Source organism: Moschus berezovskii, chromosome 12, assembly GCF_049115385.1.
Source record: "Moschus berezovskii isolate FMDL1 chromosome 12, NW_MosBer_1.0, whole genome shotgun sequence".
Classification (NCBI taxonomy): domain Eukaryota; kingdom Metazoa; phylum Chordata; class Mammalia; order Artiodactyla; family Moschidae; genus Moschus; species Moschus berezovskii.
This window is the reverse complement of record NC_142471.1, coordinates 66,799,176-66,825,983: the sequence shown is the minus strand read 5'-3', so window position 1 is coordinate 66,825,983 and position 26,808 is coordinate 66,799,176. Positions and strand designations below refer to the sequence as shown.

The following is a 26,808-nucleotide window of genomic DNA, read 5'->3' as shown; positions in this document are numbered from 1 at the left end:
AAGCAGGGTGACAATATACAGCCTTGACATACTCCTTTTCCTATTTGGAACCAGTCTGTTGTTCCATGTCCAGTTCTAACTGTTGCTTCCTGACCTGCGTATAGGTTTCTCAAGAGGCAGGTCAGGTGGCCTGGTATTCCAAGCTCTTTAAGAATTTTCCATAATTTGTTGCAATCCACACAGTAAAGGCTTTGGCATAGTCAATAAAGCAGAAATAGATGTTTTTCTGGAACTATCTTGCTTTTTTGATGATCCAGCAGATGTTGGCAATTTGATCTCTGGTTCCTCTGCCTTTTCTAAAACCAGCATGAACATCTGGATCTTCACGGTTCATGTGTTGCTGAAGCCTGGCTTGGAGAATATTGAGCATTACTTTCCTAGCATGTGACATGAGCGCAGTTGTGTGATTGAGCTCAAGAGGGGGAAAAAATTGCCGTTTTCACAACTCTGAGAGTATTGGTTTTTCAACCTTTCTATAAAATTCTTGTTACAGGCTTCTCACTTGCCTGCAATGGGAACTGGTGGTTGGTTGATTTAGTCACTAAGTTGTGTCCAACTCTTGTGACCCCATGGACTATGGCCTGCCAGGTTCCTAGCTCATGTGATTCTCTAGGCAAGAATACTGGAGTGGGTTGCCATTAATTCAGCTTTTCTTTTCCTAAAACTTTCTATCCTGGAAAATAACAAAGAGACAAACCATTCACTGGTATTTTAGTTTTCCTTCCGCATTAGTTTCCTGCTGCTGCTGCTGCTAGGTCACTTCAGTCGTGTCCGACTCTGTGTGACCCCATAGACAGAAGCCCACCAGGCTCCCCCGTCCCTGGGATAGGGCTGTCATAATAAAGTACCAAAAATTGGGTACAAACCTTAGGATGACAGAATTTTATTGTCTTACAGTTTTGGAGTCTAGAAATCTGAGATCAAGACGTTAGTGAGGTTGGTTCCTTCTAAGAGCTGTGAGGGAGAAAAAGTTTCATGCTTCTCTCCTAGCTTCTGGTGCTTTACTGGTAACCTTTGTTGTTCCTTGACTTGTAGATGTATCACTTTAATCTCTGATTCATGTTCAGGTGTTCTCTGTTTGCATGTCTCTGTGTCCAAGTTTCCCTTTTTAAAAGCAGATGGTCATGTTTGAACTTTTTTTGGCATTGTCTTTCTTTGGGATTGGAATGAAAACTGACCTTTTCAAGTCCAGTGACCACTGCTGAGTTTCCAAGTTTGCTGGCATATTGAGTTCAGCACTGTAACAACATCATCTTTTAGGATTTGAAATAGCTCAACTGGAATTCCATCACCTCCACTAGCTTTGTTCGTAGTGATGCTTCCTAAGGCCCACTTGACTTTGCATTCCAGGATGTCTGGCTCTAGGTAAGTGATCACATCATCGCGGTTATCTGGGTCATGAGGATCTTTTTTGTATAGTTCTTCTGTGTATTCTTACCACCTCTTCTGTCTTCTGCTTCTGTTAAATCCATACCATTTCTGTCTTTTATTGTACCCATCTTTGCAAGAAATGTTCCCTTGGTATCTCTAATTTTTTTGAAGAGATCTCTAGTCTTTCCCATCCTATTGTTTTCCTCTATTTCTTTGCATTGATCACTGAGGAAGCCTTTCTTATTCTCCCTGCTATTCTTTGGAACTTTGAATTTAAATGGGTATATCTTTCCTTTTCTCCTTTGCCTTTAGTGTCTTTTCTTTTCTCAGCTATTTGTAAGGCCTCCTCAGACGGCCATTTTGTCTTTTTGCATTTTTTTTCCCTTGGGGATGGTCTTGATCACTGCCTCCTATACAATGTCATGAACCTTTGTCCATAGTTCTTCAGGCACCCTATCAGATCTAATCCCTTGAATCTATTTGTCACTTCCACTGTATAATTGTAAGGGATTTAATTTAGGTCATAACTGAATGGTCTAGTGGTTTTCCCTACTGTCTTCAATTTAAATCTGAATTCGGCAATAAAGAGTTCATGATCTGAGCCACAGTCAGCTCCCAGTCTTGTTTTTGCTGTTTGTATAGAGCTCCTCCATCTTTGGCTGCAAAGAATATAATCAATCTGATTTTGGTATTGAACATCTGGTGATGTTCTTGTGTAGAGTCTTCTCTTGTGTTATTAGAAGAGGGTGTTTGCTATGACTAGTGCATTCTCTTGGTTTACTGTGACCAGTATGTGAACTGTGAACATTCAGATGTTCAAGATGGATTTAGAAAAGGCAAAGGAACCAGAAATCAAATTGCCAACATCCATTGGATCATCAAAAAAGCAAAAAAGAGAGTTCCAGAAAAACATCTACTTCTGCTTTATTGACTACGCCAAAGCCTTTGACTGTGTGTATCGCAACAAACTGTGGAAAATTCTTAAAGAGATGGGAATACCAGACCACCTTACCTGCCTCCTGAGAAATCTGTATGAAAGTCAAGAAGCAACAGTTAGAACTGGACATGGAACAACAGACTGGTTCCAAATTGGGAAAGGAGTACATCAAGGCTGTATACTGTCACCCTACTTATTTAACTTTTATGCAGGGTACATCATGAGGAACACTGGGCTAGATGAAGCACCAATTGGAATCAAGACTTCCAGGAAAAATATCAGTAACCTCAGATACGCAGATGACACTACCCTTATGGCAGAAAGCGAAGAGGAACTGAAGAGCCTCTTGATGAAAGTGTAAGAGTAGAGTGAAAAAGTTGGCTTAAAATTCAACATTCAGAAAACTAAGATCATGACATCTGGTTCCATCACTTCATGGCATAGATGGGGAAACAATGGAAACAGTGACAGACTTTATTTTCTTGGGCTCCAAAATCACTGCAAGTGGTGACTGCAGCCATGAAATTAAAAGAGGTTTGCTCCTTGGAAGAAAAGTTATGACCAACCTAGACAGCATATTAAAAAGCAGAGACATTACTTTGCCAACAAAGGTCTGTCTAGGCAAACCTATGGTTTTTCCAGTATTTGTGTATGGATGTGAGTTAGACCATAAAGAAAGCTGAGTGCTATAGAATAGATGCTTTTGAACTATGGTGTTGGAGAAGACTCTTGAGAGTGCCTTGGACAACAAGGAGATCCAGCCAGTCCATTCTATAGGAAATCAGTCCTGAATATTCATTGGAAGGACTGCTGCTGAAGCTGAAACTCCAATACTTTGGCCACCAAATGCGAAGAACTGACTCACTTGAAAAGACCCTGGTACTGGAAAAGACTGAAGGCAGGAGGAGAAGGGGATGACAGAGGATGAGATGTTTGGATGGCATCACCCACTCTATGGACGTGAGTTTGAGCAAGCTCTGGAAGTTGGTGATGGACAGGGAAGTCTGGTGTGCTGCAGTCCATGGGTTACAAAGAGTCAGACACAACTGAGTGACTGAACTGAATTGAACAGTCATATTGGATTGTACCCACCCTAATCTCATTTTGCTTCCCTCATAGCTCAGTTTTTAAAGAATCTGCCTGCAATGCAGGAGATCCAGTTCGATTCCTGAGTTGGGAAGATCTGCTGGAGAAGGGATAGGCTGCCCACTCCAGTATTCTTGGACTTCCCTTATGGTTCAGCTGGTAAAGAATCCACCTGCAATGCAGGAGACCTGGGTTCGATCCCTGAGTTGGGAAGATCCCCTGGAGAAGGAAGGGAAAGGCTGCCCACTCCAGTATGCTGGCCTGGAGAATTCCATGGACTACACAGTCCATGGGGTCGCAGAGTCAGAATGACTGAGTGACTTTCACTAATCTCGTTTTAACTTGATTACCTCTGCAAAGATCCTATTTCCAAATAAGGTCATTATATTGGCTGTAATTACCTTATTTAGAAATAAGGCTGTAATTCATAGATACCAGGACCAGGGCATCAACATATTTTGAGGGGAAGCAATTCAACCCATAACACCTTTGTAAATGAAATATCTGCTAAAATGCTAGATAGCTTTCTGGCCTAGTGATCTTTGAACTCTGTAGTACAACATTGCAGATTTTGTGTCTAACTAATCAAGTTATTGAAATATTTCCTGTTAACCATCAACTCACTATTTTATCCAGTATCTTAATCTTTAAACATTTATCTCGTTGACAGATTGCAATAGCTCAAGTCCTTTTTACCTTACTCATTCAATCCATACACCAGTTTTAGATGCCATTGTTCACTCACTAAAATACAAAATTTAAAATAAAGGTATGGCTAAATAGTCATTCATTCTTTCCCTGGAGGAGTGCAGATGCTATAACATTTTTGGAAAGTAATCTACTATATCTATGGACGTATAAACTGTAGAGACCTATTGAGAAATCTAGTTTACATAAATAGAAGTAAACAGCCATGTAATTATTCACCCATGCACATACTTGCCCCAAAACAGTGAGTGTGGAGAGGGCATTGCATCCTTGGAACACCACCCACCAGCAGGGATGCAGGTATGATAAAGAAGTATATATTTTTAAATATATTTACATTATAGGTATACATTCTGAACAAACTGAGAAAAATAGGAAAGTATTCCAGTTATCTCTTGTGTAACAAACCACCCCAGACTCAGGGATGTAAAACAGTACCCTCCACCCCCCAGCCTTTTTAATGATCAATAATTGAATAAGGGACTCTGTGATCAAGAATTTGAATAAGGCATAGTGGAAGTGGCTTTTTTCTGATCCACAAGGCCTTGGGCCTTAGCAGATATCCTTTTATTTTTACCAAATAAAGCAGCTAAGGGTGATTCAAATAGCTGAGGGCTGGAATCACCTGGAGGCTTCTTCATTTACAAGTCTGGCTTTTGGGCAAGGATGACCCAAAGGTTGAGCTCAGCTGGGCCTGTCAACAGAGCATCTGCGAGTGGCATTCCCATGTAGCTTTGACTTCTCGCTGGTACCTGGAGTCCAGGAGGGGGCATCCTGAGAAAGCATGTGAGCATTCCAAGCTGTAAAGCTACTTCAGACCAAATCTCAGAACACAGAACCATTTTATTTATTGGAAGTAATTCCCAAAAGCCAACCCTAATCCAAATGGATAGGAATTAGTTTTCCTTTCTTGATGGGGAAGTGGTAATGGTCACACTACAGAAGAGAAATGAAGGGTGAGAGATATGGTTGTGGTTCACTTTGGGAAATGCAATTTGCCCTCAACAAACAGGTGGAAAAGGGCAGTGTCACTTTAGCACTGATACACGAAAACCTGAAGAACAGAAGTTTAAGTGAAAGCCAAGTGTTCCTGCAGTGGAGGCTAGAATTAGAGAGACTTCTGCACTGAGTTACAGATAACCCTGGACCAAAGCTGAACTCCCTTCATAGAAAAGAAGAGACTGACTTCTGTGTGTGAAATTCATGTGTATATTCTCAGACCTGGACTCCCCAAAAGCATTTGAATTTGGAAATAGGGACATAGGTTCAGTCACTGGGTCAGAAAGATCCCCTGGAGAAGGAAATGGTAACCCACTCCAGTATTCTTGCCTGGGAAACGCTGTGGACAGAGGAGCCTGGTGGGCTATAGTCCATGGGGTCACTGAGTTGGACACAATGATTACACAATAACAAAAAGATGTCAGATTTCCCTCTGAAATAGATATTATCAAGAGCCTTGACCTTAAACTTTTAACTGACAGCATCAGGGAATCAAAGCAGCTTTCACATAGCTCACTTATTGTAATCAGTCCCTGGAAAATATTTTAGCACTCTCCCGCCATCACCTTTACCTGGCATCTCCAGCCCTGGAAGAATTCAACCATCTTCTCTGTGTTTGTGCTCAGAAGATAAACACAACTAGAGACATTCTCTCAATAATTACTGACTTCCCTTTAAATTAATACCTTTAAACCTCAATTAGCCTCTTACTACATGTGTCTCTGTCTGGCTCCTTTTTCTACTCTGTGAGACTCTTCTTTCCTCCTATTCACAGCCCCACTGTGCATTTCCTCTCTTAGAACCATTGTATCGTAATTCATTGTAACAACAGAAGCATCAGAAAGGAATTTTCTCAGTTTCTTAACATTTTATCTGTTGGTCTATCTGCCTACGCACCCACATTCTGCTTTTTTCTCTGTGTTACAGTAGACAAAGTGTCCACATGTGCCCTAGATCCTATAGCATCTCACCTTCCCAAGGATCTTACTTCTTTGGTAATGCCTTCTCCATCCCAGATCGCTCTCTTCTTGTCTTAAAAGCCACTTGCCTTTCTTCCCTTATTTGCCCTGGTTCCCAGTGCTACAGATACTGAAGGCTGAAATCGCCACAGCTGGCTCTGGCTGGGATCAACCAAAGAGAGGCGCTGGCAAGAGGTTGGGGAACGGAAGGAGAGCCAGAGGTCCCCTGTCTGTGCCCCAGATAGCATCTCTTACAAGAGCTCCTTCAGAACAGGACCTCTCTGGTTCTAGTTCTGACCAGGTAACCCCAGCTATTGAGCTCCTTTGTCCCTTCTATGGAAAGATGGCAGCAGTTTTCTGCTGTTGATAATTATCAGTTGTCTGGTTGTCCCTGGTTTAACCTCTCAGTGTTTCCATCACCCTAAAACAAATCCCCTGGATTAAATTTCCTTTGTTTTAAATACTTAGAGAGGCTTCTCTTTTCTTGGTTGGACTGTGACTGATAAACTCACTCTCCACTGAACCATTCCCAGGAGCATGTGAGTATTCCATAGCACTCACCTCACAAGCCCCTTTAGTTACTGTCCCAGGTTTCTTGCCCCTTAACAACCAAACTTCTCCAAAGAGACATTAACAATGATGGAGTAATTTGTTTGTAGAAACCATCTTGAGAGATAATACAAGATGTGGGAAAATATAAACATGAACGATCACAGTAGTAATGTTTTTAGGATCTGCTGTATGCATAGCAGGTGTCAACTAAACAAAAAATGCACAACGTGAGAGCTGTGAGTTCACTTTTATGTGGGGACTTACTGAGGCCTAGAGCCCAGGAGATAGCCCCTCAGGTAGCTCTGAAGAACTCTGAAGAGCTAGACAGGGAGGTCAGTATATAAAATGATTTGGTGAAGGGGGTACTTGCAATCAACACCCATCTTGGTAGAAGGCTGCTCCTAGTCACAAGGATTGGATGTCTCCTGAATTGATTTTAGTGCTTTTCTAAGGATAAGATCCAACCAGTCCATTCTAAAGATCAATCCTGAGTGTTCATTGGAAGGACTGATGCTAAAGCTGAAACTCCAATACTTTGGCCACCTCATGCGACAAGTTGACTCACTGGAAAAGACTCTGATGCTGGGAGGGATTGGGGGCGGGAGGAGATGGGGACGACAGAGAATGACGTGGCTGGATGGCATCACCACCTCGATGGTCATGAGTTTGAGTGAACTCCGGGAGCTGGTGATGGACAGGGAGGACTGGCATGCTGTGATTCGTGGGGTTGCAAAGAGTCGGACACAACTGAGCGACTGAACTGAACTGAAGGATGAGAAAATGAATGAAATTGAGTTCATAAACTTATCTCCTGAGAATGTCTCAGTATATGATGGCCTGTTCTGTCGGCTCAGAGCGCAGGGTGCCTCACCCCTGGTCTCCACCCTGAATGCCTTTCAGGGACTGCAGTGGCTAATGATCTGACCCCTGTAGAGCGGGATGGTGAGCAAAATGCCTTTGAGAGAGAAATGAGATTTATTAAATAAATGGAAGAATAAATGAAGCGCAAAAGATACGGCAATATTTGAAAGTCTAATTAAGGATTAAATAAATAATTTTGCCACATTTATGATTGCCTTTTGATTTAAAGATTTAAAAACAGTTAAAAATTTGAAGAGATGGAAATATTCCTAAAGTTCAATCATAATAATAATGTTGCTATCAATAATTATTATAAATGTTAGCCATTATAATAATTGGATTATTATTGACTTGAATTATTATTGTAATAACTATAATTATATAATAGCTAATATTTATTAATTACGTCTTGTGTGCCGGATACCATGCTAGGGGTTTCACATGTATTACCATATTCAGTTACTATGATGGACCCATGAGGAGGATATTTTTTATTTTCCATTCAACAGATGAAAAGCTGAGGCAACAGAAGTTAACTGCTCATCCAAATTAGAAACTTTTCTAGCAGACTTGAACTCAATTTGCCTAACTCTAGAGCCCAGAACCAATAACCATAGTCCATAGTCTTAATACACTAATCTATGATTTTTTGGGGTTCAGAGTTAGAGTCAAGGGAGAGAATGATGGAAAGCTTTGAGGAGTTTGCTGCTGCTGCTGCTAAGTCACTTCAGTCGTGTCCGACTCTGTGTGACCCCATAGACAGAAGCCCACCAGGCTCCCCCTTCCCTGGGATTCTCCAGGCAAGAACACTGGAGTGGGTTGCCATTTCCTTCTCCAATGTGTGAAAGTGAAAAGTGAAGTGAAGTCTCTCAGTCGTGTCCGACCCTTAGCGACCCCACGGACTACAGCCAACCAGGCTCCTCCATCCATGGGATTTTCCAGGCAATAGTACTGGAGTGGCTTGCCATTGCCTTCTCCATTGAGGAGTTTAAAGATATCATAATGAGACTGGGTGGGGGGGTAGGGGGTTGTTTTTGTTATTGTTCAGTTACTAAGTTGTGTTCGACTCTGCAACCCCATGGACTGCAGCACGCCAGGCTTCCCTGACCTTCATTATCTCCCTGAGTTTGCTCAGACTCATGCCCATTGAGTCAGTGATGCCATCCAACCATCTCATCCTCTGTCATCCCCTTCTCCTTTTGCCGTCAGTCTTTCCCAGCATTAGAGTCTTTCCAATGAGTCAGCTCTTTGCATTAGGTGGCCAAAGTATTGGAGATCAGCTTCAGCACCAGTCTTCCCAATGAATATTCAGGACTGATTTACTTTAAGATTGACTGGTTTGATCTCCTTGCTGTCCAGGGGACTCTCATGAGTCTTTTCCAACACCACAGTTCAAAAGCATCAATTCTCTGGCACTCAGCCTTCTTTATGGTGAGAGGTGGGTGTAGGGAAATCCATTGAATGCTTTTTAGCACCAGAAAAATTGTCCTTGTATTTGATTTTGAGGAACCTAGAAACTCTAGGAAACTGGTTTGAAGATGATCATAACCTTAGAAGCTGAAGTGTGGTGGTACAGTTTGAATTGACAAGAAGGGACAGATGAGAAAGACATTTTGAAGGTGGCGTCGATAGGATTTACCAAATGCAGCTGTATAGGGCGAGAGGGATGTGAAAATGCCCAGAGGTGTGGGTTTGGGGTACTATGAAACTGGTGGTACACTGAGAGAAATAGAAAATTCAGGACATATACAGAGGAAGAAATGAAAAAGCACTGGGTGTGAACATACTGAATTCCTTTGTTCCTGAGTTCCTTCTAGTTTAGATTAGCTAACAGCTGTAGTAAATTCAGAGGTGAATAGAAATGCATATTCCCTATTGCTCTGCTTTGCAGTTGCTTATCCTCTAATAGGGGCTTCCTTGGTGGCTTGGACCTTAAAGAATCCACCTGCAATGCAGGAGACCTAGGTTCGATCCCCCAAGTTGGAAAGATCCCCTTGAGAAGGGAATGGCTACCCACTCTAGTAGCTCAGCTGGTAAAGAATCCGCCTGTAATGCAGGAGACCGGGGTTCGATCCCTAGGTTGGGAAGATCCCCTGGAGAAGGAAACAGCTAACCACTCCCGTATTCTTGTCTGAAGAATTCCATGGACAGAGAAGCCTGGCGGGCTACAGTCCGTGGGGTCACAAATCCTCTAGTAGAGGAAGTCATGGATAGAACTAAACCACAAGTCAGAGGGATATTAAGTGCAAAAACAGACACTCAGGAGAGGGGTTTGTGAGACCACATGCCAGTCTTTACCATCTTTAACAAAACCAAACAGATGGCCCTTCCCACACTTGGGCATGTTCCCTATGTGCCAATGATCCTGCCCCCTGTCTCCATCACCTCTGCCCTCTGGACCAGAACTTGGGTTTTATTTTCTTTGTGACAAATATTTTACCCAAACCAAAGAATACATTGGGCTCTTCAAAGGCCAGTTGCTAAATTCCTGATAAGAGGCAGTGGCCACAGCGCAGGGTGGACACAAGAGATCAGCTTCTGGGGAGCTGATCCGATTCTATGATGCAAAACCACTTTTCTGCTCTTTGCTTCTTTTCCTAGGACTCTTTTTCAGCAATGGAGACACATGGAAGCAAATGCGGCGCTTCTCCCTCATGACCCTAAGGGACTTTGGGATGGGGAAGAGGAGCCTCGAGGAGAGGATCCAGGAGGAGGCCCAGTTTCTGGTGGAGGAGCTCAGGAAATCAGAGGGTGTGTTCCATGGACCATCTTTTGGGCCAAGGGGCTACTGTGTACAGCCCTTCCCACCAAAGCTCCTCCTTCAGGAGATGATCAGCAGTCCACAATCTGCTCTATTAACCAGGGCATTGGCAAGGAAAAGTGGGGCAGGAGGAAAATGACTCAAAGCTGTTACTTAGGATCCTTGAATCCCTTTGTTTGGATTCATCTCCCAACTTCAGCACTTACTGGATGTGTAAATCTGGACAAGTTATTTAATTTCTCTAAGGTGCAGTTTCCTCATCTGAAAAATGCAGCTAAAAATCAAACCTCAGATTGAGGGTTGGATAATACAGTTTGCAAAACATTTACACAGTATCCAGTATATGGTAAACATTCTATAATATTACTTGCTCCTCTTATGACTATTACCGTATTCACTGAATAATATAACAACTACTAGTAGTAGCATAGTATAATACTATAGAGCATATAGTATTAATATTAGTAGAAGATGCTTCCATCCTAATTTGAAGAGGTTTAGAGTAAATAAAATATAAGTATCCATCTGAGGAGGAGGGAGGCCATCTTCTTGAAACCCTAATGCAGGCTGATGAAGATTCTAAGTGTTAGAGTTGTTTTTTCTTCACACCAGCTCAGCCCTTTAACCCTGCCGTTATCCTGTCCTGTGCTACCTGCAACGTGATCTGCTCCATCCTCTTCAATGAACGTTTCCACTACAAAGATAAGACCTTTCAATCCCTGCTGGATTTGTTAAATAAAAATTTTAATCGAGTAAGCTCTCCCTGGAACCAGGTAAGGCCAAGTCTCCATTTACTCTTGCACTTGACCTCTTGGGCACACTGGGAGCCCACAAGCAGGGTAAAGAGCGGCAAGCTGCCCGCCTTGCCCCATGAGCATGTGCCAAGGCAAGCACTGTCCCCTTCCCTCCGTGTGTGTCTTATGTCAAGTGGATTAGTACAGTGTCACTTACACCAGCACCTATGAAGGCTGCCTTCTGCTCTCTTCTGTAAGGTGATTCCCTCAAAACAAGACGTCATGTTCCCAGTTCCCTGCATTTCTTTTAAGGCTCCTGTGCACATTCTCCCCCTCTCTTACTCTGAGGTTGGCTGAGGGTGGTTGAGCAGGAGATGAGAAGGGGTGACTCTCGTGTTTGGGACAGTCATCCTCCCTTCTCTTTAGCTTGAAGTCTGGAGGAAGGGATTCTGCCTGGCCAGATCCTGCAGAGAGTTTGGTGCTCCACTTAGAAACCCTGGTGTCTCTTCACAAACTGAATTGCTTGTGTATTTTTTGTTCTCATTTTAGATTTACAATCTATGGCCAAAACTCATAAAGCCTCTCCCTGGAGAGCACAGAGCATTTTCAAAAAGGCTTAAGGATGTTAACTACTTTGTTCTGGGAAAAGTGAAGGAGCATCAGAAGTCCCTAAATCATAATAACCCTCGAGACTACATTGACTGTTTCCTCATCAGGATGGAGCAGGTATTGTACATGACATCTTACCCTGATACTATATTTTATCAGTCCATAGGAATGCAGGAAAGCATAATCACATCATGTAGGTAAGATATTTTTATATCTTGTGGCAATGGGGTATGCTATTAACAGTAGTAGAAATTTTTCATAGTGCAGAAATTTTAAAAGAGGAAAAGCCCTCTTTTTCCTTTGTATTTCTTTTTTTTTCTTTTTAAAATTTATTTTAAATGAAACAAAGATATATATATTTTTAACAATAAAAGGTACAATTCAAAAAGAAGATAGACACCACAAACCTTTAGACAACTTAACAACAAAGAAGCAAAAATACATAAAGCAAAAATCAGAAGAAACATAAGGGAAAAGAAAAAGAAAAAATGTACAATCATGTGAGAAATATTAACATTTCTCTGAGAATATTTTATCAAGTACAGAAAAATCAGAATAGAAGCATCTTGAATGATGTCATTAATAATTTAAATGTAATAAATTTGTATTTAATTAATTTATATTGATCATATCCTACACAAATATATTTAAAATTTTGTATTTCATGTGTTGTTATTAGATGTCCATAGAACATTTAGAAAAATTGGCAATAAGATAAACATTACTAAATTTCAAAAAGTAGAATTCTTTTTTGTATGTGTGATTCAGTTATACATATACACATATATTATTTTTGAAGTTATTTCCCACTATAGATTATTTCAAGATATTGACTATAGTTCCCTGTGCTATACATAAACCTTTGTTGCTTGTTGCATATCTATTTTTCTAAATTAGAAATCTAGTATTCTATTCATACTAAGTCAAACAAGTGGAATCAAAATGTCATAAATTTTTTAGTTGGGCAAAAACTCATAAGTTTTCTAAAAATATATATATTATACATATTATTTCCTTTTATTTCTATTTACTTCTTGTACTTGGACACTAGCATTTAATGAAATCTTCTCAGTATATATTTATGATGAGCTACATATTCGTGTATATGTGCATGTTTCTGAGCATATATTTATCTTAATGTGGCTAAAAGACACACACATCCTCTTTACACACCCATACTCTGCCATTGTTTGCCACATGTGGCTAAAAGACACACACATCCTCTTTACACACCCATAGTCTGCCACTGTTTGCCACAATGTTTCCCAGGTAGTATGCTGTAGACCAATACATTATAAAAACTGGGTTGTGTTTCCCCATGGAACAATTTTGTTATTTGAAACTAATGATGGATAAAAGATTCTGAAAAAATACATTATAATTAACCGTCGATGGTCTTAAACATATTGAATAGCAAGTATCACACAGCCACCAGCTCTTAGAACATCACTGCATAAGATACCAGCATCAATGTCCATGAGGATATCAGTAGGAAAACAGCCAAAAGTGTGACAAACAATAGGCTGCCAAAGGATAGTCAGTGCTCACTTTGGCAGCCTGGACACTGAAACTGGAGTGACACAGAGGAGATTAGCATGGCCCCTGTGCAAGGGTGACACGCGAACTTGTGAAGTGTTCCGTATTTTTGTTGTGTGCGCAGGACTTTTAACCAATATAATTCCAGTTTTTGTATTTCTGAAAAAAACGATATTTCAATATATATACATATGTAACAACTTAAAATCTGAAAATAATTCTTTGACCCCTGTAAAATTAACCTCATTTATGCCAAAGTTGGGGCTTCCCCAGTAAAGCGTTATTTCAGACAGTAAAGAATCTGCCTGCAAAGCAGGCAAACCCAGGTTTGATCTCTGGGTTGGGAAGATCCCCTGGAGGAGGGAATGGCTACTCACTCCAGTATTCTTGCCTGGAGAATTCCATGGACAGAGGAACGTGGCAGGCTACAGTCCATAGCATTGCAAAGAGTTGGACACAACTGAGCAACTAAATTCCCCAAATATACATAAATAAGCAAAAGAAGAACACTGTGCAATTATATCATAAGTGTGCAAGTTATAGCAAACGATTAATTAATAGTAACCTGTTTAGCCTTCTTAATCTCTGAGAGGGCTGATTTAGAAAGCTTGACTTCCTTAGAAAACATGCTGAAGGAAGGCATTGATGATGCTCTCTTTTCTTCTCAGAAATTTCCCTGGAGTTAGTAGAGATATTCAAGCTCACTCCACTCATCAACAATGTGCATTGAAATATCCTCTTCATTCTGATGGAAAAGTTTGTTGTTGGCCCTCAGAGGACTAGATGTTTGTCTGGGAAAGAGAAAAAATAATTAGCTAGGTTCTTAATTCAGTCATTTAAAACTTTTCCTTCATACCAACTCTCTATCAGTCCATGGTGGTTGGCAAAAGGAGTAAAATGATGACTCAAATACTACCCTGAAATTTTCTTTCATAGCACTTATCATAGTTTAACAAAATATTTAACTGACCTCTATATTCTTCACTACAATACTCTAAAGGGCTGGGGTGGTATCAGTTTCCCATGCTTCGTACACTGGTCTGAGGGAAACAGACCAGTTCCAAACCAGTGATTTCTCTACACTGTGCTCACATTGAATTTATCATCTAGTCTTTTTCATTAAATATAATAAAAGAAGATTCCGTTAACTGAGTGTTTGTATATAAGAAGAATTGTTCCAAGACCTTACACTTAGTATCTCTTTTCATCTTTACAATAACCCTATGAGGTATATTCTGTCCTATATTCCAGTTTCACAAATGATGAAGTTGAGTAAAGAGGTAAGGTAACTTGTCAAGGGCATATATCTGATCATTGACTAACCTGAGATTTGAACCAGAAGTTTCAATTCCATGACTGATTTTTAAAAATCTACTACCCTACCATTCACAAAATGAAGCCTATTACTAGTGATGGGGTGTGATCATAGAGCTCTGATAAGCCATTGCCTTCTTTTTAACTCTGCCATCTACAGGAGAAACAGAACCCAGAGTCTGAATTTCACTTGGAAAACTTAGCAACCTGTGGATCAAATCTGTTTTCAGCAGGAGTAGAGACAACCACTGCCACCCTGAGTTACGCGTTCCTGCTCCTAATGAAATACCCTGAGGTTCAAGGTACAGCAAACATCCTAAGTATTTATTCAGGATGAAATAGGAACTCCTGGCACTGGTGAAGGTGGGAAGGTACTACTGTCTGTGACAACTTCTCTTTCTCTGGACAGCCTTGGTGAGCATCATGCATAGGGCCACCCATGTGGTTTGGTTTTACAGATCAAAATTCTATCAAATGATGCTGATAAGGAAGAGAGACTTTTGCTAATCAAAGACTTTTTAAGTTTAAAAGCAGACGAGCTTCTGAATCCCAGCTCTTCTATATATGATATAATATTGAAGAGTCACCCCAATTTAGATGAGGGATGCATGGGTTCCCATTTTGGATTCTCATTCTTAGCCACCAATACCTGACTGTGTGACCTCAAACAAGTTATTTTACTTCACAGGCGTTTGCTTTTTTCATCTTGTAAATGGATCAGTCTCCCCAAAGGGGATTTTTAGCTCCAATATAATTTAAAATTCAAAAATGAAATTGAACTAGCTCAATTTTCTCAATCATGTTCTCAGAGCACAGGTCTTAGAAAGCCAGTGTTTATTTTGTTCAACAAAATGGTGTTTGCCGTTCCCACAAAATGTTAGGAGACTGGATGAGATTGATAGAGGAGATGCTCCCACTAGAGTGAGGATTAAACATTTCCCCTCTGCAGCTGCTTTGCCAGGAATCTGGGGTAAACTTTAATCCCTGCACAGAGGTCATCTCCTCACCTGTACAAGAGGACAAACCAGTTCAGGCAGGAGGCCAAGGATACACCTAATGCAGCTTTTATGTTTACTGAAGCAAAATCTCTGGTCTTTGCAGCAATATAGAAAACAGAAATTTTATGGCTGCTATCAAAAGTCTACAAACAATAAATGCTGGAGAGGATGCAGAGAAAAGGGAAACCTGTTACACTGTTGGTGGGAAGGCAAACTAGTATAGCCACTATGGAGAACAGTGTGGAGATTCCTTAAAAAACTGGAAATAGAACTGCCATATGACCCAGCAACCCAATGCTGGGCATACACACTGAGGAAACCAGAATTGAAAGAGACACGTGTACCCCGATGTTCATTACAGCACTGTTTTCAATAGCTAGGACATGGAAGCAACCTAGATGTCCATCAGCAGACGAATGGATAAGAAAGCTGTGGTACATATACACAATGGAATATTACTCAGCTATTAAAAAGAATGCATTTGAATCAGTTCTAATGAGGTGGATGAAACTGGAGTCTATTATACAGAGTGAAGTAAGCCAGAAAGAAAAACACCAATACAGAATATTAATGCATATATATGGAATTTAAAAGATGGTACGATGACCCTATATACAAGACAGCAAAAGAGACACAAATGTATAGAACAGTCTTTTGGACTCTGTGGGAGAAGGTGAGGGTGGGATGATTTGAGAGAATAGCATTGAAATATGTATATTACCGTATGTGAAATAGGTCACCAGTCCAGGTTCGATGCATGAGACGGGGTGCTCAGGGCCGGTGCACTGGGATGACCCTGAAGGATGGTATGGGAAGGGAGGTGGGAGAGGGGTTCAGGATGGGGAACACATGTACACCCATGGCTGATTCATGTCAATGTATGGCAAAAACCACCACAATATTTTAAAGTAATTAGCCTTTAATTAAAATAAATTAATTAATTTAAAAAATAATATTCTGAAAATAAAGATATTATATTGAAATTTAAAAAAAGAAAGAAAGAAAGTAGAAATTCTATGAGGAACAGAGCTGTGGGTTGTTTAGCAACATGTCTTTGACCTTGGGAGCCTTTTCCAGGCCACTTTCTTTCCACATTGTAAGCATTTCCAAGTATCCAGGGAACACATCTCTTAAGGATTCATGATTCATGTCTCTGCAGCCAAAGTTCATGAAGAAATTGACCGTGTGATTGGACGCGCCCGAAGTCCCTGCCTGAAGGACAAGATGAACCTGCCCTATACAGAGGCTGTGTTGCATGAGATACAAAGATATATCACCCTCATTCCTTCTAACTTACCCCATACTGTGGTCCGGGACACGAAATTCAGACAATATGTCATCCCCAAGGTTAGAGGTGGCTTGGAAAGCTGGCTGAGATAGAAGGTGCAACATGGTACCACCCCACCCCATGGTAGATGGGGCCTGTTAGAGGCATTGTAGCTGTTTCAGGAAGAGAGGCAGTTGAGAGACATGGAAAGAACACAAGGCCTGAGTTACATGTGCTGGGTTTAAAATCCGTCACTGCTATGCAGTGTACTCTCAGGCCATTGTGTCACCTCTGTGGTTCTGCCTCTGCCTTCCTGGAATGAGGAAGCTAACCCAGGGCTTCCAAGGGTCCTCACACTCTCATGTATAATAGGATATATTAAGGGAGAAGTGATTAGCATTAGTATGAATCTTGTGGGAAGAGAAATCTGATTTTCCATGATAGATTTTAAAAAGGGGGAAGAGATAGACAGTGTATCTGCAGCTCTAAGGTAATCAAGTGTCAACTTTCTTTAACCCAAATTCTTTCCTCCCAAGATCTCATGTACCAGGACATTTGGGACATTGCTGCCCATATAGTTAACAATGATCAAAACATTCACATGCACACTGGGGATGTAGTCAGTCTTCTGTAGTGATTAAGGGATTGGGTTTTACGAGAGTGTAGAAGAGGAAGAAAAGGTGTCAAACCTGACCAGACTACTGCAAAACTGAAACAGCCCCCAACCTTACTGCCAAATCCCAGTGCAGAAGTCTATTAACACATGAGTCTAGTATCACATTAAAAATGCTATACCATCAGCAAGTGAAGGTAATCAGGAACACAGGAAGGTCTAACACCAGAAAATTTGGTTTAATAAAATTCGCCATAGAAATAGGATTTACAGAAAAACCATATGGTAATCTCATTTACACAGAAAGTGCTTTTGATAATATTAAAGAGTTTCTGCTCTGTTAGTTGCTCAGTCATGTCTGACTCTTTGTGACTCCACCAGGCTTCTCTGTCCACAGAATTTTCTAGACAAGAATACTTGAATGGGTTGCCATTTCCTTCACCAGGGGATCTTCCAGACCCAGGGATTGAACCTGGGTTTCCTGCACTGCAGGCAGATTCTTTACCATCTGAACCACCAGGGAAGGCCCACCTATAATAAAATAGGAATAAATTTCTGATAGCAGTGATTACATTAAGAAGAAAACCAAGGAACTTGAGTATAGGAAAAAGAAACTTATTTTCACTTTGACTTTTTTTATATATCATGTACATGTATTCCCTACTCCAAAAATTGTGAAATAATGTTTCAGGAAATAAAAAATGATGTAAAAATGGAAAGAGGAGGCTTTCGCTTAAATAGGGGTGCTTTATGATCAGATAGAAGTTGGGTCAAATTCTAATCATGCCACTTGCTAATAACCTCAAGTAAATTGTTTCTTCTCTCTGAATCTCAATTTCTGCATTTATACAATGAGCCAAAAAAACAAGATCCTAGTGAATATGGTTGAAGTGAGGATTAAATGACATTTAAAAACAATTAAACACAGTGTCAGGTAAATGTGAAACATCCTGTATCAATGGTCATTATCATTTTGTCATTTAAACCTCACAAGTTCTAATGGGGCAAAGAGGAAAGCATATGGTGGCTCAGACAGTAAAGAATCTGCCTGCAATGCAGGAGACCCAGGTTTGATCCCTTGGTTGGGAAGATCCCCTGGAGAAAGGAATGGCAACCCCCTCCAGTATTCTTGCCTGAAAAATTCCATGGACAGAGGAACCAGGCTGACTACAGTTCAGTTCATGGGGTCGCAAAGAGCTGGACATGACTAAGTGACAAACATACACACATACACGCCATTTTAGAAGTGAGGAGGTGGGGTTTGAGCCAATAGATTTTGTAGATTACAAGGTACTATATCTTATTTTCTTACATTCACACCTGAATTCAGAAAGAAAAAAATTGTGAAAAGTGAACTCTTCCAATTTGATGTGGCAATTCTAGTAAAGCACATGTCTGAACAATATGAGCTGCAAATCTTAGTTTTTGAACAATTGACTGTAAGAGTGCTCTTCCCCCCAAGAACCATCTTATTATTCGATAAAAGGTATTGTATGATAGTGGGTATGAAAAACCTCTCACACAAGACGGTGAGAAAGCTCTCACACAAGCTCTGTCCTGTTTAATCCACTGTAATTACAAGTGTTAGGCCTTTTGTGAACCAAAGATAAGTATGATAACATGCCATTCCACTCTCTTTCTTGGTTCTAGGGTACTACTGTATTGCCGTTACTGTCTTCCGTCTTGTACGACTGCAAGGAGTTTCCTAACCCAGAGAAGTTTGACCCAGGCCATTTTTTGGATAAAAATGGCAGCTTCAGGAAAACAAAATACTTCGTGGCTTTTTCCATTGGTAAATATAAATACACACCATCCAAACCATACCCATGAACCTTTTGAACAACTTATAGCTTTACTGAATGTAAAGTAAAGTAATCCACTAATGATTGCAAAGTTAATCAAATCAATCTTCTATAACCCTCTAAATCAAGATGGAGCCATTTAAGTCTGTATACCAATAGGATCAGAGAAGTCTTTCAAGGACTATTTTGTTATCTGGTGACTAAATACAATGCCAGCTTTTAAAGAAATCAAGGCAAATAAATTCAATTCAGATGTCACACATTATCAGAAAACAAAGGGACCTCCTTTTGTAGACTCTTACCTGTTGATCTCCCTTTTGTATATACAACTTTTCTAAAACAGAATGTTTAGGTTTCTTCCTTCTTTTAAAATGATTAAACATTATTGTATAATTTTCTGATTCTTAGACCAGAGGCCATCAGAGGGACTTTGGTCATTTCATTCTCTTCCTTCCCCTCTGAAATCCAGAGCCCCACATACCCTTGCCTCTTTTCAAGAGCTGATTGGCTCCCAGTTGCTATTTCTCATAAGGTCATAAAGATAGCTTAAGATGACTCAGCACATATTTTTTTTTCTTTGTTATCCTAGTCAATTATTTGATTCAGTTCAGTTCAGTTCAGTCGCTCAGTCGTGTCCGACTCTTTGTGACCCCATGAATCACAGCACGCCAGGCCTCCCTGTCCATCACCAAATCTCGGAGTTCACTCAAACTCACGTCCATCAAGTCGGTGATGCCATCCAGCCATCTCATTCTCTGTCGTCCCCTTCTCCTCCTGCCCCCAATCCTTCCCAGCATCAGACTCTTTTCCAGTGAGTCAACTCATCACATGAGGTGACCAAAGTATTGGAGTTTCAGCGTTAGCATCAGTCCTTCCAATGAACAGCCAGGATCGATCTTCTTTAGAATGGACTGGTTGGATCTCCTAATCACGATAACGTGATCACTGACCTAGAGCCAGACATCTTGGAATGTGAAGTCAAATGGGCCTTAAAAAGCATCACTATGAACAAAGCTAGTGGAGGTGATAAAATTCCAGTTGAGCTATTTCAAATCTTGAAAGATGATGCTGTGAAAGTGCTGCACTCAATATGCCAGCAAATTTGGAAAACTCAGCAGTGGCCACAGGACTGGAAAAGGTCAGTCTTCATTCCAATCCCAAAGAAAGGCAATGCCAAAGAATGCTCAAACTACCACACAATTGCACTCATCTCACACGCTAGTAAAGTCATGCTCAAAATTCTCCAAGCCAGGCTTCAGCAATATGTGAACCGTGAACTCCCAGATGTTCAAGCAGTTTTCAGAAAACACCAGAGATCAAATTGCCAACATCTGCTGGATCATGGAGAAAGCAAGAGAGTTCCAGAAAAACATCCATTTCTGCTTCATTGACTATGCCAAAGCCTTTGACTGTGTGGATCACAATTATTTGATTAGTATTTTCAAAAATAACAGTTAATATGTTTTTAAAAGACAGCCTGTGGTATTAAATAATCTTCCATACAAACATGTTTAGGTGGCATTTTTTCAAGATAGTTGCACAATGACTTATTTAATTAATCTAATATAGATGTATGTCTAGTTTTCATCTAACTCATCAGTGTCATAAATAGTAATGCAAGTGACATCCTCATTGGTGAATCTCTAGTTCCTGCAGATAAATCCCCAGGAGAACTACTGAATTAAGAGCATAGATCTCTTTAGAGAAATTTTGGTTTGTTAGAGGAACTGTAACAGTTGATCAGCAAATTTGGAAAACTCAGCAGTGGCCACAGGACTGGGAAAGGTCAGTTTTCATTCCAATCCCAAAGAAAGGCAATGCCAAAGAATGCTCAAACTACCACACAATTGCACTCAATCTACACACTAGTAAAGTAATGCTCAAAATTCTCCCAGCCAGGCTTCAGCAGTACGTGAACTGTGAACTTCCAGATGTTCAAGCTGGTTTTAGAAAAGGCACAGGAACCAGAGATCAAATTGCCAACATCTGCTGGATCATCAAAAAAGCAAGAGAGTTCCAGAGAAACATCTATTTCTGCTTTATTGACTATGCCAAAGCCTTTGACTGTGTGGATCACAATAAGCTGTGGAAAATTCTGAAGGAGATGGGCATACCAGACCACCTCACCTGCCTCTTCAAAAACCTGTATGCAGGTCAGGAAGCAGCAGTTCGAACTGGACATTTAACAACAGACTGGTTCCAAATAGAAAAAGGAGTACATCAAGTCTGTATATTGTCACCCTGCTTACTTAAATTTTATGCAGAGTACATCATGAGGAACGCTGGGCTGGAGGGAGCACAAGCTGGAATCAAGATTGCTGGGAGAAGTACGAATAACCTCAGATATGCAGATGACACCACCCTTATGGCAGAAAGTGAAGAAGTAGTAAAGAGCCTCTTGATGAAAGTGAAAGAGGAGAGTGAAAAAGCTGGTTTAAAGCTCAACATTGAGAAAACTAAGATCATGGCATCCAGTCCCATCACTTCATGGCAAATAGATGGGGAAACAGTGGAAACAGAGTCAGACTTTATTTTTCTGGGCTCCAAAATCACTGCAGATGGTGATTGCAGCCATGAAATTAAAAGACGCTTACTCCTTGGAAGGAAAGTTATGACCAACCTAGACAGCATATTAAAAAGCAGAGACATTACTTTGCCAACCAAGGTCCGTCTAGTCAAGGCTATGGTTTTTCCAGTGGTCATGTATGGATGTGAGAGTTGGACTGTGAAGAAAGCTGAGTGCCGAAGAATTGATGCTTTTGAACTGTGGTGCTGGAGAAGACTCTTGAGAGTCCCTTGGACTGCAAGGAGATACAACCAGTCCATCCTAAAGGAGACCAGTCATGGGTGTTCATTGAAAGGACTGATATTGAAGCTGAAACTCCAATACTTTGGCCACCTGATGTGAAGAGCTGACTTGGTTGAAAAGACCGATGCTGGGAAGGATTGAGGGCAGGAGAAGAAGGGGACGACAGAGGATGAGATGGCTGGATGGCATCACTGACTCAATGGACATGGGTTTGGGTAGACTCTGGCAGTTGGTGATGGACAGGGAGGCCTGGCGTACTGCGGTTCATGGTGTCGCAAAGAGTCAGACACGACTGAGAGACTGAACTGAACTGAACTGAACTGAACCAGTTGATCGTCCTCTAGCAGTTTCTGAGCTGTCCCTTTTCTGACCAGTGTTTTCAGTGGCTGTTAAGAGTTTGTAGTATTTGAATATGAGCTATTGTAATATTTAATTTGAACCAAGCTAATGGAACTGTCTCCTCCTTTCAGGGAAACGGGCCTGTGTTGGAGAGGGCCTGGCCCGCATGGAGCTGTTCCTGTTCTTCACCACCATTCTGCAAAATTTTGTCCTGAAACCCTTGGGGGAGACAAAGGACATAGAGACCAAACCCATTGTTATTGGAGTGATCAACATGCCACCACCCTTCAAGCTATGCCTTATCCCCAGATAAAAAGAGAGCTTTTCTCTTTTAACAATTTAAACAAAATAGCTTTTTCTTCTCACTACTTCTCCCACCCCAATAGTCTCTTTTCATTTTAAATTCTGCCTAGGACAGAAACATGGGCTTACCTCCTAGCTCAGTTGGTAAAGAACCTGCCTGTACTGCAGGACAGAAACACTACTCACTAAAACCTTGATGGACATTTGTTTAAATCTATAAATTCCTTGAAAAAAGGAGCTGGATCCTGAAAACTCCAGGGGTAAAACAATATCTTATACCCTACAGAGTACTTTATAAACCATGATCCAGCCAAACCAAGCTCAGGCCCACAGAAGGCCTTTATCAGCAAATAGTGGAGCCTTCACTTTTTCTGTGCCTTTGGAGATAGGCTGATATTCTATAATTTTCAAAATAGAGAATATAATGGCCTATGTGTATTTTTTCCTATTTCCCGTTGAAAGCACTTACATGATTTCTGCCACATTCACAAAATAAATCCTTTCTTTCCACAGCAGGTTTTCTGTGAATGTTTGACTTTATTTCAAGTCTCAAATATCCCTTTCCTTGAGTTACGGACACTCTACAATTAAAATAAGATAAACAGATGAAATGATAACCCCCATCACAAATCCCCTGGCCCCACTTCATCTATTTGCAGCCATTGCTTTACATGGAGAGCCAGGAAGCCACCTTGGATAAAAGTCAAACCATGTGCATAGGTAGGATTCAGATACGCATAACTACATCTTCTTCAGAAAGTAATGAGGGGCAGGACTGGGGTTTGGAGGCAAGAGGGTAAATTGCAAGAAAAGACTGTTATTGCCAAGAGAATAGTGATGCAGAAGAGAATGGCTAGAGCAACAGCCCAGTGGGGGCCCAGTGGAGTGCTATGAGCAGCAGCTGCCACAGAAGGATGATTCAAATATCATGAGGCAGCCCAGGCTCCAGGACATTGGGAGGGAAATAAGCTTTAAAAGTAGAGCTGAGTTTCTGGGCATATATTCAAAAGAATTTATTCTTTTGAATTCTCCAACAGATGTTTGCACACCCATGTCCCTAGTAGGATTGTTCACAATAGCCAAAAAAGGTGGAAACAACACAAATGTCCATTGGCAGAAGAGTAGATAAACAAAGTGTGATTATATACATACAGTAGAGTATTATTCAGCCTTAAAAAAGAAGGACTTATAGTCTAACTGAATTCCATCTGAGCTATTTCAAATCCTAAAATATGATGCTGTTAAAGTGCTGCACTTGAATATGAAAGGCAGCAAATTTGGAAAACTCAGCAGTGGCCACAGGACTGGAAAAGGTCAGTTTTCATTCCAATCCCAAAGAAAGGCAATGCCAAAGAATGTTCAAACGACCACACAATTGCGCCCATCTCACACGCTAGCAAAATAAAGCTCAAAATTCTCCAAGATAGGCTTCAATAGTACACGAACCAAGAGCTTCCATGTTCAAGCTGGATTTAGAAAAGGCAGAGATAAATTGCCAACATCCACTGGATCATAGAAAAAGCAAGAGAATTCCAGAAAAGCATCTACTTCTGCTTCATTGACTACACTAAAGACTTTGACTGTGTGGATCACAACAAACTATGGAAAATTCTGAAAGAGATGGGAATACTATCCACCTACCTGCCTCCTGAGAAATCTCTATGCAGGTCAGGAAGCAACAGCTAACTGTTAACATAAAACAATGAACTGGTTCAAAATTGGGAAAGGAGTATGGCAAGGCTGTATATTGCCACCCTGCTCATTTAATTTATATGCAGAGTTCAGTTCAGTCGCTCAGTTGTGTCCAACTCTTTGCGACCCCATGAATCACAGCACACCAGGCCTCCCTGTCCATCACCAACTCCCGGAGTTCACTCAAACTCATGTCCATCAAGTCGGTGATGCCATCCAGCCATCTCATTCTCTGTCGTCCCCTTCTCCTCCTGCCCTCAATCCTTCCCAGCATCAGACTCTTTTCCAGTGTCAGCTCGTCGCATGAGGTGGCCAAAGTACTGGAGTTTCAGCTTTAGCATCAGTCCTTCCAATGAACACCCAGGATTGATCTCCTTTAGAATGGACTGGTTGGATCTCCTTGAAGTCCAAGGGACTCTCAAGAGTCTTCTCCAGCACCACAGTTCAAAAGCATCAATTCTTCAGCACTCAGCTTTCTTTACAGTCCAAATCTCACATCCATACATGACCACGGGAAAAACCATAGCCTTGACTAGACGGACGTTGGTTGGCAAAGTAATGTCTCTGCTTTTTAATATGCTGTCTAGGTTGGTCATAACTTTTCTTCCAAGGAGTAAGTGTCTTTTAATTTCCTGGCTGCAATCAGCATCCGCAGTGATTTTGGAGCCCAAAAAAATAAAGTCTGACACTGTTTCCACTGTTACCCCATCTATTTCCCATGAAGTGATGGGACCAGATGCCGTGATCTCTGTTTTCTGAATGTTGAGCTTCAAGCCAACCTTTTCACTCTCCTTTTTCACTTTCATCAAGAGGCTTTTGAGTTCCTCTTCACTTTCTGCCATAAGGGTGGTGTCATCTGCATATCTGAGGTTATTGATATTTCTCCCAGCAATCTTGATTCCAGCTCGTGCTTCTTCCAACCCAGCGTTCCTCATGATGTACTCTGCATATAAGTTAAATAAGCAGGGTGACAATATACAACCTTGATATATGCAGAGTACATCATATGAAATGCCAGGCTTGGATGAAGTACAAGTTGGAATCAAGAAGGCTAGGGGAAACATCCATAACCTCAGAAATGCAGATGACACCACCCTTATGGCAGAAAGCGAAGAAGAAGTAAAGAGCCTCTTGGTGAAAGTGAAAGAGGAGAGTGAAAAAGCTAGCTTAAAGCTAACATTGAAAAAATTCATTCAAAAAGTGGAGATTATGGCACCCAGGCCCATCACTTCATAGCAAATAGATGGGGAAACAATGGAAACCAGACAGACTTTATTTTCTTGGGCTCCAAAATCACTGGAGATGGTGACTGCAGTCATGAAACTAAAAGACACTTGCTCCTCAGAAGAAAAGCTGTGACCAACCTAGACAGCATATTAAAGAGCAGAGACATAACTTTGCTGACAAAGGCCCATCTAGTCAAAGCTATGTTTTTTCCAGTAGTCATGTATGGATATAAAGTTGGACCATAAAGAAAGCTGAGCACCGAAGAACCGATGCTTTTGAACTGTGGTGTTGGAGAAGACTCTTGAGAGTCCCTTGATCTCTTGAGAGATCAAACCAGTCAATCCTAAAGAAAATCAGTCTTGAATATTCATCAGAAGGACTGATGCTGAAGCTGAAACTCCAATACTTCGGCCACCTGATGGGAAGAGCTGACTCATTTGAAAAGACCCTGATGCTGGGAAAGATTGAGGGCAGGAGGAGAAGGGCACGACAGAGGGTGAGATGATTGGATGGCATGAGTTTGAGTGAGCTCCAGGAGTTCATGATGGACGGGGAAGCCTGGTGTGCTGCAGTCCATGGGGTTGTAAAGAGTCAGACATGACTAAGTGACTGAATTGAACTTAACTGAAAGTGCTGAGGTCTGAGATATACTGGGGGAATCTGAGAGACAATGGCTGCGGCTAATTTGGAATGGCACATGCTTCTCAGAATTCCTAAGGTCAATTCCTAAGGTCAATTGTGTGGCTGTTTGCCACAAATGCAATGTTAACCTAGGAGAGATTAAGATCTTAAAGGGGTTCCACCCAAGAGAAGAGCAGGTAGTTTTGGGTTGTGGGCATGGTTGGCCCATCATGTGTTAACAAAGTTAGGTCATAAAGATCTCATATAAGTCAGCAATAAAAAGACTACTCAATTTAAAAAGGAGCAAATGATTTGAATAAACACTTCTCCAAAGAAGTTATACTAATGGCCAACAAACATATGAAAAGATTCTCAATATCATTAGTCACCAGAGAAATGCAAATCAAAACCACATTGACATACCATTTCACACCTACTAGTAAGGTGAAATTAAAAAGATAATAAGTATTTTCGAGAACATGGAGAAGTTGGAATCTTCATATATTTCTGATGTGAATGTAAAATGGTGTAGCCATGTTGGAAAAGTATTTGGCAGTTCCTCAAAATATTAAGCATAAATGTTACCATATGAACCAGTACTTTCACCTAAGTATCTATCCAAGAGAAATGAAAATATATATAAATGCAAAAACTTGCACAAGAATGTTCACAGAATTATTCATAATAATTAAGAAGTGGAAACAACCCAA

General features: G+C 40.9%; 1 protein-coding gene and 1 non-coding gene across 2 annotated transcripts in view; both read left to right on the top strand.

The window, feature by feature from the left end:
- Window positions 1–23,041, top strand: part of LOC129555964 (cytochrome P450 2C23-like) — a 28,562-nt gene extending 5,521 nt beyond the window's left edge. The window contains exons 3-9 of the mRNA XM_055425926.2: window positions 10,075–10,224; window positions 10,847–11,007; window positions 11,518–11,694; window positions 14,588–14,729; window positions 16,585–16,772; window positions 18,956–19,097; window positions 22,387–23,041. Coding sequence (XP_055281901.1) covers window positions 10,075–10,224; window positions 10,847–11,007; window positions 11,518–11,694; window positions 14,588–14,729; window positions 16,585–16,772; window positions 18,956–19,097; window positions 22,387–22,568 — 1,142 coding nt within the window. The 3' untranslated portion in view covers window positions 22,569–23,041. The remainder of the gene's footprint in view (window positions 1–10,074; window positions 10,225–10,846; window positions 11,008–11,517; window positions 11,695–14,587; window positions 14,730–16,584; window positions 16,773–18,955; window positions 19,098–22,386) is intronic.
- Window positions 13,118–13,224, top strand: LOC129556027 (U6 spliceosomal RNA). The gene has a single exon (XR_008685872.2). It is a non-coding gene; the product is annotated as a U6 spliceosomal RNA (small nuclear RNA).
- Window positions 23,042–26,808: the final 3,767 nt, after the last annotated feature.